This window comes from Papio anubis, chromosome 10 (assembly GCF_008728515.1).
Source record: "Papio anubis isolate 15944 chromosome 10, Panubis1.0, whole genome shotgun sequence".
Lineage (NCBI taxonomy): Eukaryota > Metazoa > Chordata > Mammalia > Primates > Cercopithecidae > Papio > Papio anubis.
This window is the reverse complement of record NC_044985.1, coordinates 98,763,578-98,781,106: the sequence shown is the minus strand read 5'-3', so window position 1 is coordinate 98,781,106 and position 17,529 is coordinate 98,763,578. Positions and strand designations below refer to the sequence as shown.

Genomic DNA, 17,529 nt, shown 5'->3' with positions numbered 1-17,529 from the left:
TGCTTTTTCATAACAAAGAAAAGGGAAAAGAGGGAGAGAAACAATGCGAAATGAACCCACGGGAGCAAAATTCTAATAGACTGTGAAGAATTGCCAATGCCCACATGACAAATGGTGAACATTTAGTCATTCAGCATAATAAAGGATTATTTGCTGTTAATCTGTATTAAAAAATGCCTCCAAATACTTAAGAACACCCTTCTGAGTTTTTCTTTTTTTTTTGCGATGGACTCTCATCTGTTGTCCAGGCTGGAGTGCAGTGGTGTGATCTCAGCTCACTGCAACCTCCACCTCCTGGGTTCAAGAGATTCTCCTGCCTCAGCCTCCCAAGTAGCTGGGATTATAGGTGTCTGCCACCACACCTGGCTAATTGTAGATGGGGTTTCACCCTGTTGGCCAGGCTGGTTTCGAACTCCTGACCTCAAGTGATCTGCCCGCCTCAACCTCCCAGAGTGCTGGGATTAGAGGCATGACCCAGTGAGCCTGGCCCTGAATTCTTCTTGCATCATTTTGGAAGCTCTTTGAGGTCAGTCAGTTTTTCAGTTAGCTCATAAAATGTGACTCTTCTCCTCAGATGTCACAGGATTTACTCTGGCCAACTCTATGTATCTTGGGAACTGTACTTTCATGTTTCATTCTTTGTTGTTCTTGTCTGTGTTTTCAAGCCAGAACAATCATTCTGTCGACGCACCACCTGGATGAGGCTGAAGTGCTGAGTGACCGCATCGCCTTCCTGGAGCAGGGTGGGCTTCGGTGCTGTGGGTCCCCATTTTACCTCAAGGAAGCCTTTGGCGATGGGTATCACCTCACACTCACCAAGAAGAAGGTGGGAATGGGAGAAAATATACCTTATTATGGCGTCATAAATTAAGTTTTATATGAAATAGAAGCAGAGTCTCTCCAACTTTATTCATTGCTAAAATTCATTAGTATACTAGCTTAGTGCTTCTCAAATTTGAGTGGGCATCAAAATCCTGAAGGTCTTGGCTAAAACCCAGAGTTCTGGCCGCACCCCAAGAGTGTTTGATCCTGTAGGTCTGGGATGGGAGTCCAGAATGTACTATATTTCTATTGAGTTCCCAGGTGACGCTGATGTCGCTGGTCTGGGGACTGCACGTTGAGAACCAATGTGCTAGATAAAAAAATGATTGACATCTTAAGGTTACTGATGGAGAATCAGTCTTTTAGTTCTCCTAACATTTCAACCTAGAAAGCCAAAAATTCAATTTTCTGCTTTATCAAAAGCAAAAAGAATATGAAGTCCTGGGTTCACTTTCTGATTAGCACTCAAGTGGCAGTGCAGGGACTGTAACTTACACAGGTCAACGGTACCTTTACATCTTTTGGAGAACAAAAATGCTCACCACCTAACAGAACATATGATTTAAAAATACTGTGCAAGATGTATATGCTATTAGGAAGTTTTCAACTACCTCCATTTATTTTATATCTAATCCTCCTGATGTGACTTAAAAGATATAATAAAATGTTATACTATTAATAGTTATACTGTTAATTATTATACTCATTAATTCAGAAATTTATGTATTAGGTACATTATGCCTTATGATATCCAAGCACTGTCCCAGGCACTGGTGACACAGCGGTGAACTGGCACTATGAAAAATCTCTGGCCTCTTAGAGTTTATATTCTGATGGAGTGTGAGGAATTCAGATGATACAATCAATAAGTAAATTATTTCATATATTAGCAATTAGTACATCACGTAGTATCTTTATTTCTAGGCTATGGATAGAAATAAAGCAGGGAATGCTGAGTGGGGCAATATTTAAGTAGGGTAATAAGAGAAGAGGTTCTTTGATAAAGTGACAGTTGAGCCGAGAGTTGGAGGTGGTGAGAGAATGGGACATATCGCTATCTGGAGGCACAGGACCACCAGTTGCAAGGACCCTGAGGAGGGGATGTGCCTGAACCCGAAGCCCTCTAGCAACAGAAAAGAAGCCGTTGTTGCTAGAGTAGAGCAAATGAGAGGGAGGGGGTTAGAGAAGGGACAGGGTGACATGAAAGAATGGGGCCAGCAGAATAGGGACCCAAGTGGCAAAGGGGTCTCTAGAGCAGTGATGTATGATCTGACTCACGTGTGGAGTGGCCTAAAGGAGCTCATCACCTCACCCTCTGATTAGGGCCCTGGGGCACTATAGTGTAAAGAGAGGAGAGTGTTTTAATTCCTACTTTTCTCTCTTAGAGTCCAAATTTAAATGCAAATGCAGTATGTGACACCATGGCCGTGACAGCAATGATCCAATCACATCTCCCCGAAGCCTACCTCAAGGAGGATATTGGGGGAGAGCTTGTTTATGTGCTGCCTCCGTTCAGCACCAAAGTCTCAGGGGCCTACCTGTCACTCCTACGAGCACTTGACAACGGCATGGGTGACCTCAACATCGGGTGCTACGGCATTTCAGATACCACCGTGGAGGAGGTATACCTCAACATTTGTTTTTTTTCTTCAAGCTGATATAACTTGCTGTTCCCTTCGAATAAATATGTGCCATTTTTTCTAAAAAAATATTTTAAAATAAATATTCCACAAAATTAGAAAAGCTTAACATTTTTTCAATACTATTCTTATGTAAGACCGAGAATACAATGTTGCCCCAGCTAGACAGCATGTATCTTTTACATATAGAAATATTCACTTGAAGTCAGATGGGAAAAATTTGTCTCAATAAATGTGATAAAAGTTCAAAATCAAGGGTAAGCTTAGAAATGAGAAAAGATATGCACTTTTCATGTTAATGAAGTGATCTGGCTTCTCTTTCTAGGTCTTTCTGAACTTGACCAAAGACTCACAAAAAAGTAGTGCTATGAGTCTTGAGCACTTAACGCAAAAGAAAATTGGGAATTCCAGTGCCAATGGCATCTCAACTCCTGATGATTTATCTGTGAGCAGCAGCAATTTCACGGACAGAGATGGTATGAATCTAATGTGGATATTTTGTCTAATTCCAATAGATGACATAAATGAGAAAAATCAGAGACAGACTTTGATTTTTAAAAATTCAACTCTGAAGTTTCATTCTAAATTCAAAAAAAACACTAAGGAAATTTAAGCCTCCTTTTTTAAGATATAAAATATTCATTAAACCAAATCGAATCCTCTATTTCAAAAGTACTTTGAAGAATGTGAAAGAACTCCCTTGATAGTGTGGTGATGAGTATTCCACCTACCCACCAGAAATTGTTTTCAAGATGTAACTTCTACAATTTCAATTCATGCTCAGCAAGTTAAAATTCTTCTTGTAATTGGGGCTAACAATGGACAAGATTACCATGTAAAGTAGTTCACTCCTTGTTATTAGACATGTTGAAGTAGAGACAATAGTCATAAAAAAAAAGTAAAAAAAAAAAAAAAAAGGAGTTGCCACTCTTTATGGTACCCTCAATGGAAAACATGTCTAACCTACCTGAATCTGAGTCTTTCAGGTGCTGAGAAACTGCTTTTGGGGAGAGTTTCTGAGTTAATTAATTTGGACTTGATGGCTACGAGTCTATAATAGTAGATTTCCTCCCCCAATCCTTAACATAGGATATACTTAAAAAATCATGTTGCTTGACACGACTTTGAGGGATTGGGCTCTTTTGAAAATAACTTTTATTGTCTCTTCTCTTTCTGACAGTTAATTTATACCTCTGGAAACACCATTTACTTAAGGAATCATAGAGTAAAATGATATATAAATCATGGAGTAGTCATTTCAACAGTTTTTGCTTACAGAAAAAAAATCTCTAGGAACAGAACTTTTAATTAAACATTTGCCTGGCTCTCAAAGTCAGGAAAGATAATCTCTGATGTTTGTATAATTCTGGAACTAGAGGCTAATTTGCCCTCTGTCATATTTCTCATTTCTTTTCTTTTATAATTGTGTCCTCCATGGCATTGAGGACTTTGATTAGAAAGTGGTCATCTGCTGCAGGAAGCAAAGGCTAAGTATGTGCCTCTGCATGTGTCTTATAATTTGAAACTATTCTTCAGTCCAAATGTTCCCTTCATTGACATTATCTTTTAGAAAGCACATTTATTCCATTTGATACACCTGTAAGTCATCCACATGTAATTTCTCAAGAAACAGAAAAGCATACTAATTAACTGAAAATATTCAGCTCCTTCTACAATTCCCTTTTGCAGAGATATGAGTTTGCATTTAAACTTGTTCACTCTGTTTAATTGGAATTCATTTTAAATTAAGCAGCTTTGTATTTTTTTCTTATCAGCTAAATGAAGATCATGATTTTTGTGCTCCATAATTTCTGATGGAAAACTTAAAATATACACAGAGTTGATGAATACCATCATCTTATCACCTATGAAGGCGTGCGTGGTGCAGGCTTTCGGAGAGAATGCTATATTTGAACCTGTTTTTAGAGGGAGCCGCTGAAATTATTAGCCATAGAGCTCTATTGAGGAAGCAATGGTTTCTGGCCTCTACAGCTGCTCTGCCGTGGAATTTTTCTCAGCACCAGAAAAGCATTTTGAAGTATGGGGAGGGCAGATATTTTTTCTAATGAGTTCTTTTTTTTAATAACTCTAGTGGCAAAAATGGAGTTTTGAAAGGCTGTATAATCATTCCAAATTTCTAAAGAGAATGTAATAAATATGTGGTTGAACTAGAATTGTACTCTGGAAGAGAGGATTTCCCTTTTCCTACTCTTAGTGTGAATTAATTGGACCTCATGTTAGAATCAGAGCCAATTAGACTTACAGTCACTAAGTTACTCACAGTAGGAACAAATTGTTAGATTAGGTTGGTGTTTGAGTTTGTATTTGTATTTGTCTCACATGAATTTAGTCTCTTCCTAGAGACCATCTCTTGGGTATTAGTAATATATACTGAGTCTGTGTTGAGACTTTAGGGTTTGAGGACAATAATCCTTTATGAAATTCTAGATATCTAACTTTGACATGTAAAATTACTATGCCTGTGACTAATAATATTTTGTGTATAGTGAATTAGAATTTTCAAATCACTTTTCACATAGTTCTGTATGAGATGGACATTATAGTTTTCCGTTTTCCCAATGGAAGGTCCAACGCTAAGGCTGATGAATGAAATTGCTGAACCTCAAATCCAAATCTTTAAAAGCTTTTCCCACCACATTATATTATACCATTTATCTATAGTTTCTGAACTTACTTTATTCCTTATCAAGATTTCCCAGAACCAAATCCAATCTCTTTTTCTTAATCAGACAAAATCCTGACAAGAGGAGAGAGGCTGGATGGCTTTGGACTGTTGCTGAAGAAGATCATGGCTATACTCATCAAGAGGTTCCACCACACCCGCAGGAATTGGAAAGGTCTCATTGCTCAGGTTATCCTCCCCATCGTCTTTGTGACCACTGCCATGGGCCTTGGCACACTGAGAAATTCCAGCAACAGTTATCCAGAGATTCAGATCTCCCCCTCTCTTTATGGTACCTCTGAACAGACAGCCTTCTATGGGTAAGTTTCTTCCTGTTAACTAAAAGAACGTTTCCAAAACGCTGCCAGGAGTGTGGTTGTACCTGAATGAATGCCATGAGATGCTGGAGAATAAAGTACTTAGAAGCCACGGTACCTGATTCTGCGAAAGGAATGAACAGTTGGATTGATTGCAGTATGTTACTTCTATTGTCAACAAATAGTTTTTTCAGTTTTTGCATTCATCTGAAACTAAAGTTATAGTAGATATTTATTATTAATGACTAGACTTTAATCAAGAAAGCCAGGTTAGGTATGGCTTCCCAATCTGTTGTAATATACAGCAAATAACTTTTTATTGGTCTCACAAATATTAAATAGCAATGTCAGAATCCTGTATGTTACATATACAATAGGTGATCACTGATGCATGTGACAATTAGGTGAATAAGAAGGCAGCCAAATAGAGACATGTGCATTTTCTTGTGATACCTTTCTTTCTTTTCCTGAGACTGTGTCTTTTTTTAGATTTCTTAGATTAAGAAAACAGTCCTAGGCTGAGCGCAGTGGCTCACGCCTGTAATCCTAGCACTTTGGGAGGCCAAGGTGGGCAGATTACTTGAGCTGCAGAATTTGAGACTAGCCTGCCAACGTGGCAAAACCCCGTCTCTACTACAAATACAAAAATTAGCCAGGCCTGGTGTCGCTTACCTGCAATATCAGCAATTCGGGTGTTTGAGGTACAAGCATCACTTGAATCTGGGAGGCTGAGGTTGCACTGAGTCGTGTGATAGCACCACCGCACTCCAGCCTGGGAAACACAGCCAAGACTCTGTCTCAAAAAAAGAAAAAGAAAACCATTCTATATATACCACATTTCATTTCTTCAAGCATGATTTTAATATGGGAGACTAGTAGAAAAATCATGAATTTTTTTCTGTCCTTTCATATTGCAGGAATTATCACCCGAGCACAGAAGCACTTGTCTCGGCAATGTGGGACTTCCCTGGAGTTGACAACATGTGTCTGAACACCAGTGATCTGTAAGTGGTTCTTGCTCTTCTATTTTGTGCTGTTTTCAACATTCCAGTTTGAGTGTGTTCATGTGTACGTGGGTGTGTGTGTGTGTCTGTTATTTGCCTGGAAGAAAGCTGTACCCTGATAGAAATCCCTGTTTAACAGATTTTTGTCTATCTCCTTTAGTTCATTTCTTAGTTATCCTATGCTATACCAATAAATATTAGATATCTCATGATTTGTACAACTCTCTTGTATTTTCATTTAATAGTCACAACCTTGTGGATTATTAGTCTCATTTTACAGATAAAGAACTGAGGTTCACAGAGACTAAGATACTTATCTAGCTGAGATTCCAGCTCTCATTTGCACTATACAGTGTTGCTTATTCTAATGTCTAAGATAGTATTAATACATAACTCATGTAAACTTGACCTTGGTGTATTATTATGCTAAAGTATCCTCTTCCTGTCAGAAGAGAGGATGAAAAGAGCAAAGAGAATAAAGGAGAGAAAAAGCCCCATCCTGACACATTAAGACAATTCAATAAGCACTGGTCTCAATACTATATAATCAATAAATGATTTCCCTTGTCCCCCATCACAAAATGTCAAATCCTTTGGAAATGGTAGGGCAATGTACATTGAAGTTATGAAAAATCAGGAAATTGTATCTGTGACTACACACATGAACTTTATACCAAATACTTGTTTACATACTCGTATGTAAATGTGAGAACACATATACATACACATCTCACAGCAAAATCATTTAAACTTGCAGACGGTGTTTAAAGAAAGACAGTCTGGAAAAATGGAACACCAGTGGAGAACCCATCACTAATTTTGGTGTTTGCTCCTGCTCAGAAAATGTCCAGGTAAGATGGAATTCAGTTTCAGTGAAATGGGACAAATACGGGAATAAATATCGAAGCTCGAAAGCTCTATCTAGGTTACCAAAGAATCAGTAAAAGTTCATTTTATGAAAGCTAGCAGCTCAGAAATAGGGATCTGGGCAACTCAAAAATATTGACTTTGAACATCAGCTTACTGTTTTAAAGCCATCACAGGACCAATTTCCAAAGGTAGGTAATTCTATGATGGTCTTTGTGGAAACCAACCGAAAATGAATTTTTGGTCTCAATTTAGAACTAAGTAGAAGGCTCTATGTTTCACATGAAAAAAAAAAACAATGCGACCATAACTGTCATATTTGAAATATAGCAAGACTGCCACTATAGTGGTCAGCTTGGAAGTCAATAATGTATAAGTCTAGAACAGAACTCCATATGTCTCTAAGCAACACCTCCAGGCTCCAGGAAAAAAATATCATTTCCTGAAAAAAACAGGAAAAAATTATTCATCACTTACTCCGTCTGTATTCTATAGATGCAGACCTTAGTTTTCTAAGCCTATCAGTTCACCACACTTTCACGAGAACCAGATTCTCTAGAGAAGTTCAAAATTGTCGAAGAAAAAAGTCACTATTAGTTTCTACTAGTTACTATATTGCCAACTAAATTTCTTGCAATATTTTCTTCAGAGTGACATACGGTTGTACACTGAAGTGTCTTGGTATAATATTTTATAATGAAAATATCTTCAGTGAATGCAACCCATTTTGGTGTTCTTATGCAAAATAGTTACTAACAGTAGGAGTTGGGACCCAATAAGAATCTTTTGGAATCCCTGCATATTTAAAAATTAGTCTTGGCCAGGTGTGATGGCTCAAGCCTGTAATCCCAGCACATTGGGAGGCTGAGGCTAGTGGATTGCTTGAGCTCAGGAGTTCAAGATCAGCCTGGGCAACATGGTGAAACCCCATCTCTACCAAAAATACAAAAAGTAAAATAAAATTTGCTGGGCATGGTGGCACGCATCTGTGGTCCCAGCTACTCAGGAGGCTGAGGTGAGAGGATGGCGTGAGCCTTAGGAGTTCAAGGCTGTACCACTGCACTCCAGCCTGGGTGGAAAAAAAAATTAGTCTTAACCCAGTATTAAAAGTTTTAAAATCCTTTATCTCATTTAGCTCACTTCAGAAGTGCTTTATATATTTCTTTAGTTCACAATAAAAGTTACCTAACTTAATATGTAAAATTGAAATCTGTATAGTTTTTATTAATCTAAAAAATCTAGGCCAGGTGCAGTGGCTCATGCCTGTAATCCTAGTACTTTGGGAGGTAGGAGAATTGCTTGAGCCCAGGAGTTCGAGACCAGCCTGGGCAACATAGTGAGACCTCATCTCTACAAAGAATTTAAAAATTAGCTGGGTGTAGTGGTGTGCACCTGTAGCCCCAGCTACTTGGTGGGGCTGAAGTGGGAGGATGGCTTGAGCCCATGAGGTCAAGGTTGCAGTGCTGTGATTGCACCATAGCACTCTAGCCTGGATGACAGAGAGAGTCCCTGTCTCAAAATAAATAAATTAAATTAAAAATTCAGCAGATCTTCAATTTTTTCCAACCAATTTTGTCATTTGATTAACATCCCTAAATCTATTTCCAACTATTTAATAACAATGAGGTCACTTTGCATAATTGATGCTCTGTATACCAGATGTACAATATGAATAAAGTACTAAGTTTTTTGAGAGAGAAAAAAATTATACTGCATATACATCAAAAGATTAAGAGAGTAAAAAGGAAATCTGCAGAGTAGAGAATGATATTCACAATATACAACAAAGGACTCGTATCCTGAATAAATGTGTATATAAAGAACTGCAAATCAATGAGAAAAAGATAAATAAGACAACAGAAAACTTAGCAACAAACATGAGACACTGTACAAAGAGCATATCCAAATGGCCAATAAATATATGAAAAGGTAGTCATCAGGGAAATACAAATTTAAGCCACAATGCAATACCACTCCACACTCACCAGAATGGCTAAAATGAAGAAGAGGAAAACTTCTAAGTGTTAACAAAAATATGCAGCAGCCAGAACTCTCATACTGTGCTCTGGGAATTTAATTTTGTGCAAACAGTTTTTAAAACTACTTGGCAATATATCCTAATGCTAAAAATTTGCACACCTGTGGGACCTGCAATTCCACTCTTACTGTATACCCATCAGAAATGGGAATAATGCCCACTAACAGAATAGGTAATGTCAAATATATTTCCACAGTAGTATATGTACAAAATGAGAATGATTGATCTACCACTATACATATGGAAGATTCTCATAATAATGAGTGAAAACAGACACAAGAAAACACATTTATACTATTCCATTAATATAAAATATAAAAATAGGCAAAACTAATCTGTGTCTGTTACGTTGGGAGGGATAGTGATTTGCAGGGAGTGTGATGAGGGGGCTTCTGCGGTATTGGTCCTGTTCTGTATCTTGTTTGTTGGTGACTGGTTCCACAGGTGTGTCAGTTTGTCAAAATTTATCAGGCAGTACAGATAATACATGTGCATTTCTCTATGTATAGTATAATTTAAAAATTATACTGAATACATAAGAATATTCTCTTTTAATTATTTGTGAAAGCAGTGTCATTCTGGAATGCGATCTTCATGTTAATATAACTTGATATAAGATAAAATCCAGCACCGATTTTTTAGAGCAAGCTGGAACTTTATGTTCTTGACATATACATACAGGTGGCACTATAAAAAAAGTGCTAGACTTTCCCCAAACTAAACTTCATTGCAAGGAAGCATGAGAAGCTACACTGAAAATTAAGTTATCAGGAAGTGCAGAAAGTTACAAGCATAAATATAAATGGTTAAACTAAGCTCTAAACAAATAAACTTGGTAATATAAGTACCCACAAGGGAAAGTAACCAGGGTACACAGGAACCCTCCACTAGCTTTGTGACTTTTCTGTAAATCTAAAATAATTCCAAACTAAAAGTTTATATACATAAAATTAATATATATATACACACACATATACATATATAATATTAACTAATATACATATAACTAAGCTCTGACTCTTACGTTACATACCTAAAACTAATGTATCATACACTTTTCATCCACTGCTATCAATCCTTGAAAAGTGTTATGTTTTCAATTTGTGGCCAACTTTTTTTTCCATCCCCAAGAATTATTGAGGAAATTTTATCATCTTAATGTTTAACATTATTGTCCAAACATATTAAGCCTCAGCACAGTGAAGGAAATATCACACATTCGTTAAGTTGTGTTCTTTCAGGCCTTTAAGTGAGTCCTAAACATAGGGATTTGCTCTACATGACTAATAACTATTTGTTCTAATTTCTTGCGTAGGTGAGATGACTTCTTTTTCAAAGCTCTTTAGAGTCAAAGGACAGTCTTATCACATTCTACCAGTTGCAGTAATAGACAAATCATGAGGCTGAAGCTCCTTGACATTGTCTGTTTAACTTGCACAGCATTGGCCAGAAAAAAATTCATTTTTAACTTCATTTTCCAGGAATGTCCTAAATTTAACTATTCCCCACCTCACAGAAGAACTTACTCATCCCAAGTAATTTATAACCTCACTGGGCAACGGATGGAAAATTATCTTATATCAACTGCAAACGAGTTTGTCCAAAAAAGGTAAAATACTCTGTTTATAACCTATTTAATTGCTTTCTAATTTTAATGGTAGCTGCCTTCTAAACTAGAGACAATAGATATAAATTTCTATTGTTTACATTTTACATGGTTAAATTCTGTTTTATTTAAACAACCTTATATATTGAAATGTAAATAATGACTCTAAGATTTATTTGAGCAAACTGAAAACCATTGGTTATTTTAGGCCTCAAAAATGTAATGTTAAATTTGTACATTTGTTTTTCCTTGAAGTCAAAGAGAAGTTATTGACTGGCTTATACCAACTTGGAGAGGTTTAAGGCATGACTTTTGATGACAACTGGCCTCAGTTCCAATATGAATATCTCAAAACTTAAAGAGTGTGATATCTGCATGTGGACAAAATGTGTTGTTCATGTGCAGCAACGAAATGGGCTTGTACTTAAGCCACCTAAGCATTTATCATAGACACAAAGTTGGTAGGCCTTCAATTGCTGCCATTTTCTTCTTTCTTTCATCTCTTCCCTCCTTTGTTTCTCAATATATATCCATGATTAATATTCATTGTAAAAAATAATTAGAAACTACAGATAAGCAAAAAGAAGAAAAAAATATTATTTCTCCACACAGATATAAGCACTATTGATATTTTGGTGTATATCCTTCCAGAAGTTTCCTTGTCACAGATATACATGTAAATATTTTTAAGAAAGTGGGTTTTATTATAAACCAACTATCTTAAAATCTGCCTTTAAAAAAAGTGAATGACGTACTATGATGTTATTTGCATGTCAAAAATATATAGCTCTATAGCATTACATTTAGGATGATAGTCACAAGATTAGTGACTATCTAGTGTGATTGCACCATTATTTATTTAATCTGACCTTAATTTGGTAGGCAGTTAAATTAACCTATTCTTAAAATCACTACTTGCATTTTAAAAATCAACTTTTCATTTTTATACCATGAATTGACAAGCAGTTAAATAGACCCAACTTGCCCTCAAATATTCAGGAAAAAAAATGTATAATATCTGGGGACAATATAGGGGAAAATTTGTTATATAGAAGAAATTGAGCCATTTGAAAAAAGATATGAACTGATATTATATCACTTCAGTATTAACTATCTAAAAGGAATATTTGAGTACTAAAATATTAAGATATTTGAGACGGTGCATGGGTCAGTTAAGATGGAGAACTTGATTACATTATATGTCACTCATTTTCAGGATGACTACTACACATATGCAATTGTTTAGAAGAACTTATTGCCTCTAGTTATAATGTACACTTGAGACTGAAACATGATAAAAAGAATTGATAAAAATGTAAAATATTTGTCAGGTAGTATTCATTTTATACTGTAAATGTGTTCCTAACAGAAAAAAATGTTGAGCTCCTTGTTAAGTATTTTAGATCTATTTAAGAAGATTTTCTCCACTAAACCAAAGATACATTTTTATTACTCTCTGTAGATATGGAGGTTGGAGTTTTGGGCTGCCTTTGACAAAAGACCTTCGTTTTGATATAACAGGAGTCCCTGCCAATAGAACACTTGCCAAGGTAAATTTTGATCTTTTTTCTGGAATGTCATACAAATGAGAAAGTGAAATTGATATGTTTAAGCATTTTCATGAAGTGAAAACAAAACATGGGTACAATCGATTTGGCATTGTGCATAACCCAGGGCACAGTGGTTCCAATTCTGTGTATGTGCCATAGGGAAACATGTACACATTAGCATCAGGACACATGTACACATGTGTATACGTAGTAGCATTTCTCATAATAGCCAAAAACGCAACCCAAAATACCCACATGCAGAATATAGAAATAAACTGTTTCATATTCATTCAATAAAACTTTCAGCAATGGACATGAAAGAACTCAGCTCCATATAACAAGGAAGTTAAATCTCCCAAACATTATCAATAAGGAAAAGAAAAGACAAAAAGGAATACATTGACTATGATTACATTTACTGTAAACTTTGAGAGTTTATAGGCAAAACTCAACCATTTGTTTAGGGGAAAGGGAGGGTATTAGGATTTGGAAGGACATGGAGGGTCAGGGAAAAGGCGTTCTGGAGGCTGGCAATTCTTATTTCTCAATCTGTGTGATGGTTTAAGGGATGTACTTCCTTCAGAGGTAACACTATGTATTTATGACCTGCACTTTTCAATAGTATATATGTCATAACTGTTTAGAGAATGAAAATGCATGTTGTTTACCTTTGCTTCTTAAAGAACCTGGAAACTTAACCGAATTTAATGGAGATAAATAATTCTGCTCACGTATTTTTCCTTTTAGATTATACCTAAAATGAGATAGAGTCACGGGATAAAACGCATATTCTTACCTGTGTGATCAATGGTACTCATAGGGATTTAAAGTTGTCTTCACATATTTCTCATCTGGTAGTAAGAGACATACACAGTCTTTGGGAAAGTGCGGAAACTAATGTCCATTTCGTGACTATTATGTGCCAGCCACTAGTATCATCTTTTACACAAACTACCTAATTTTCTCCTCACAGCATCCCTGTGTGATAAATATTACTGAGCCTATTTTAGCTGATTTTTACAGTAAATCATATAGAAAGTAAATAGTGGTGTTGGGGATTTCAGTGCCTTCCGTTTCTTCCTCTCTTCTGTCTCCACACACAGAGTAAATATTTTTGCATAAACATGGGAATTTCTAATATAAAATCATTTCTCTCCAAATTAACTGTGCCATTTTGAATTATTAATTCGGTTTCTTGAATTGAGGTTCATCAGTATATTAAATCTATTTTTGACATAGTATGTAAAATCACACCCCGTTTTGTAGGTTATAATTCGGAATCAAAAATTAGTGGAGGAAGCCTGGTGCGGTGGCTCACGCCTGTAATCCCAGCACCTTGGGAGGCCGAGGTGGGCGGATCATGAGGTCAGGAGATCGAGACCATCCTGGCTAACATGGCGAAACCCCGTCTCTACTAAAAATACAAATACCAAAAAAAAAAAAAAAAAAAAAAAAAAAAGCCGGACGCAGTGGTGGGCGCCTGTAGCCCCAGCTACTTGGAGGCTGTGCAGGAGAATGGCGTGAACCCGGGAGGCGGAGCTTGCAGTGAGCCGAGATCGCGCCACTTCACTCAAGCCTGGGCGACAAAGCGAGACGCCGTCTCCAAATAAATAAATAAATAAATAAATAAGTAAAAAATAAAAAATAAATTAGTGGAGGAATTTCAAGGTTTTCAATCTTATGCTAAGGACACAATGTATGTGTATTTTATTTATTTCTCCAGCTTGGTCTATTCTATTAGTTTTTATTCTCATTATTGACAGTCAGGTTACTTTAGTTCTAGTCTCAGAATCCCATGGATCTGCCACAGGGATGTAGATAATGATTTCTCCAGTTTATTTCAAGCTTTGCCTAGAAGAGATCCTGAATAACTAATAACTTAGTGCTGTCCACAGAACAACTCTCTTCCCAATTTCTGCCTGTTTCCAAATTGGAAATTTATAGGCCTATGGTCAATACTCTAGAGAACAGTGCATAATCTTCCAAGATAAAATAAATTATTGGAAAATTGATGCTTTTATTTTAAATATAAATAAGATAGCCTGTCAGATGTTAAGACAGCCTCATTTATTTGAATGCAATATTGATCTTGCCTTCTTTTGGAATTTAATAGGTATGGTATGATCCAGAAGGCTATCACTCCCTTCCAGCTTACCTCAACAGCCTGAATAATTTCCTTCTGCGAGTTAACATGTCAAAATACGATGCTGCCCGACATGGTAAAGTTACTAACGCAAAAGTGTCTTGTATTGCAACTTTTGTTACTCTCCGTATAAAAATGCACTTTATATCCTGTTTCTTCACAGTGGCAGGTATTTTATGGTATCTAAATCACAGGTCTTTAAAAGGAGTTTAGAAGTAGTAACTACCGCCAGATGGAACATTCTGAATAATCCTCTTAACTTGGGGTTAATTTAGTTTTCTCATTTATCAAATCAGGATAATAATGCTGACTTCATGTGCATGTCTGCTGTGAACCAAGTAGATATAGCTCATAGAAAAATATTTTTAAACGATGTGCTTGTCTACAGGCTAAACAATTTTTAAAAACAATTAATGTTTACAAATATTGTTCACAAATCTAAACATGATGACAAAACTTTCTTTCTTTTTTGACATATGTTAGTGGTTACTTGTTTATTTTATTGTTATTTTTCTTCAACTTTTATCTTAAGTTCAGGGGTACATGTACCAGATGTGTAGGTTTGTTACATAGGTAAATACGTGCCATGGTGGTTTTCTGCACAGATCAACCCATCACCTAGGTATTAAGCCCAGCATCCATTAGCTATTCTTCCTGATGCTCTCCCTCCTTCCATCCTCTGCACTCTGACAGGCCCCAGTATGTATTGTTCCCCACCGTGTGTCCATGTGTTCTCACCATTCAGCTCCCAGTTATCCGTGAGAATGTGCAGTGTTTGGTTTTCTGTTCCTACATTAGTTTCTTGAGGATAATGGCTTCCAGCTCCATCCATCTCTCTGCAAAGGACATGATCTCATTCCTTTTTATGGCTGCATAGTATTCCATGATGTATATGTATCACATTTTATTTATCCAGTCTATCATTGATGGACATTTAGGTTGATTCCATGTCTTTGCTATTGTGAATAGTGCTACAGTGAACATACATGTGCATGTATCTTTATAACAAAATTATTTATATTCCTTTTGGTATATATGTAGTAATAAGACTGTTGGGTGAAATGGTATTTCTGCCTCTTGATCTCTGAGGAATCACCATACTGTCTTCCACAATGGTTGAACTAATTTACATTCTTACCAACAGTGTAAAAGCTCTCCTTTTTCTCTGCAACCTCGCCAGCATCTATTGTTTTTTGACTTTTTACTAATAGCCATTCTGACTATTTTGAGATGGTATCTCATTGTGGTTTTGATTTATATTTCCCTAATGATCAGTGATGTTGAACTTTTTTTCATGTTTGTTGGTTGCATGTATGTCTTCTTTTTAGAAGTGTCTGTTCACGTCCTTTGCCCACTTTCTAATGTTTTTTTTTTTTCTCCCCAGTAAATTTAAATTCTTTATAGACTCTGGATATTAGACGTTTGTCAGACAGATAGATGGCAAAATTTTTCTCCCATTTGGTAGGTTGTCTGTTCACTCTGATGATAGTTTCCTTTTCTGTGCAGAAGCTCTTTGGTTTAATTAGATCCCATTTGACAAATTTTGCTTTTGTTGCAATTGCTTTGTTTTTGGCATTTTCATCATGAAATTTTTGCCTGTGCCTATGTCCTGAATGGTATTGCCTAGATGATCTTCTAGGGTTTTTATAGTTTTGGGTTTTACATTTAAGTATTTAATCCATCTCGAGTTAATTTTTGAATATGGTGTAAGAAATAGGTCCGGTTTCAATTTTCTGCATATGGCTAGCCAGTTCTCCCAGCATCATTTATTAAATAGGGAATCTTTTTCCCCATTGTTGGTTTTTGTCAGGTTTGTCAGAGATCAGATGGTTGTAGGTATGTTGGTCTTATTTCTGAGTTCTCTATTCTGTTCTATTGGTCTGTGTGTTTGTTCTTGTATCAGTACCATGCTTTTTTGATTACTATAGCCTTGTAGTATAGTTTGAAGTTGGATAGTGTGATGCCTCCAGCTTTGTTCTTTTTGCTTAGGATTGTCTTAGCTATTCTGTCTCTTTTTTGGTTCCATATGAATTTTAAAATTTTTTCCTAATTCTGTGAAGAATGTCAATGGTAGTTTAATGGGAATAGCATTGAATCTGTAAATTACTTTGGGCAGTATGGCCATTTTCATGATATTGATTCTTCCTATCCATGAGCATGGAATGTTTTTCCATTTGTTTGTGTTCTCTCTGATTGCTTTGAGCAGTGGTTTGTTGTTCTCTTGAAGAGGTCCTTCACTTCCTTTGTTAGCTGTATTCCTAGGTATTTTATTCTTTTTGTAGCAATTGTGAATGAGAGTTCATTCATGATTTGGCTCTCTGCTTGCCTATTGTTGGTATATAGGAATGCTAGCAATTTTTGCACATTGATTTTGTCTCCTGAGATTTTGCTGAAGCTGCTTATCCTAGCTTAAGAAGCTTTTGGGCTGGGACAATGGGGTTTTCTAGATATAGGATCATGTCATCTGCAAACAAAGATAATTTGACTTTCTCTCTTCCTATTTGAATACCTTTATTTCTTTCTCTTGCCTGATTGCTCTGGCCAAAACTTCCAATACTATGTTGAATAGGAGTGGTGAGAGAGCATATCCTTGTCTTGTGCCAGTTTTCAGGGGGAATGCTTCCAGCTTTTGCCCATTCAGTATATTATTGTCTGTGGGTTTGCCTTATATGTCTCTTATTATTTTAAGGTATGTTCCTTTAATACCTAGTTTGAATTTTTAACAAAAGGGATGTTGAATTTTATCAAATGCCTTCTCTGTGTCTATTGAGATAGTCTTGTAGTTTTTGTCTTTAGTTCTGTTTATGTGATAAATCATATTTATTGATTTGTATATGTTGAACCAACCTTGCATCCTCG

The 17,529-nt window shown here is 36.3% G+C and overlaps 1 protein-coding gene across 1 annotated transcript in view; it reads left to right on the top strand.

Annotated features, from left to right (window-relative positions):
• The window catches only part of ABCA12 (ATP binding cassette subfamily A member 12), a 307,782-nt gene that overhangs the window by 257,730 nt on the left and 32,523 nt on the right, over window positions 1-17,529 (top strand). Inside the window, exons 32-40 of the mRNA XM_021923961.2 lie at window positions 666-826; window positions 2,208-2,444; window positions 2,788-2,938; window positions 5,213-5,465; window positions 6,380-6,466; window positions 7,224-7,317; window positions 10,853-10,980; window positions 12,440-12,527; window positions 14,641-14,746. Coding sequence (XP_021779653.2) covers window positions 666-826; window positions 2,208-2,444; window positions 2,788-2,938; window positions 5,213-5,465; window positions 6,380-6,466; window positions 7,224-7,317; window positions 10,853-10,980; window positions 12,440-12,527; window positions 14,641-14,746 — 1,305 coding nt within the window. The remainder of the gene's footprint in view (window positions 1-665; window positions 827-2,207; window positions 2,445-2,787; window positions 2,939-5,212; window positions 5,466-6,379; window positions 6,467-7,223; window positions 7,318-10,852; window positions 10,981-12,439; window positions 12,528-14,640; window positions 14,747-17,529) is intronic.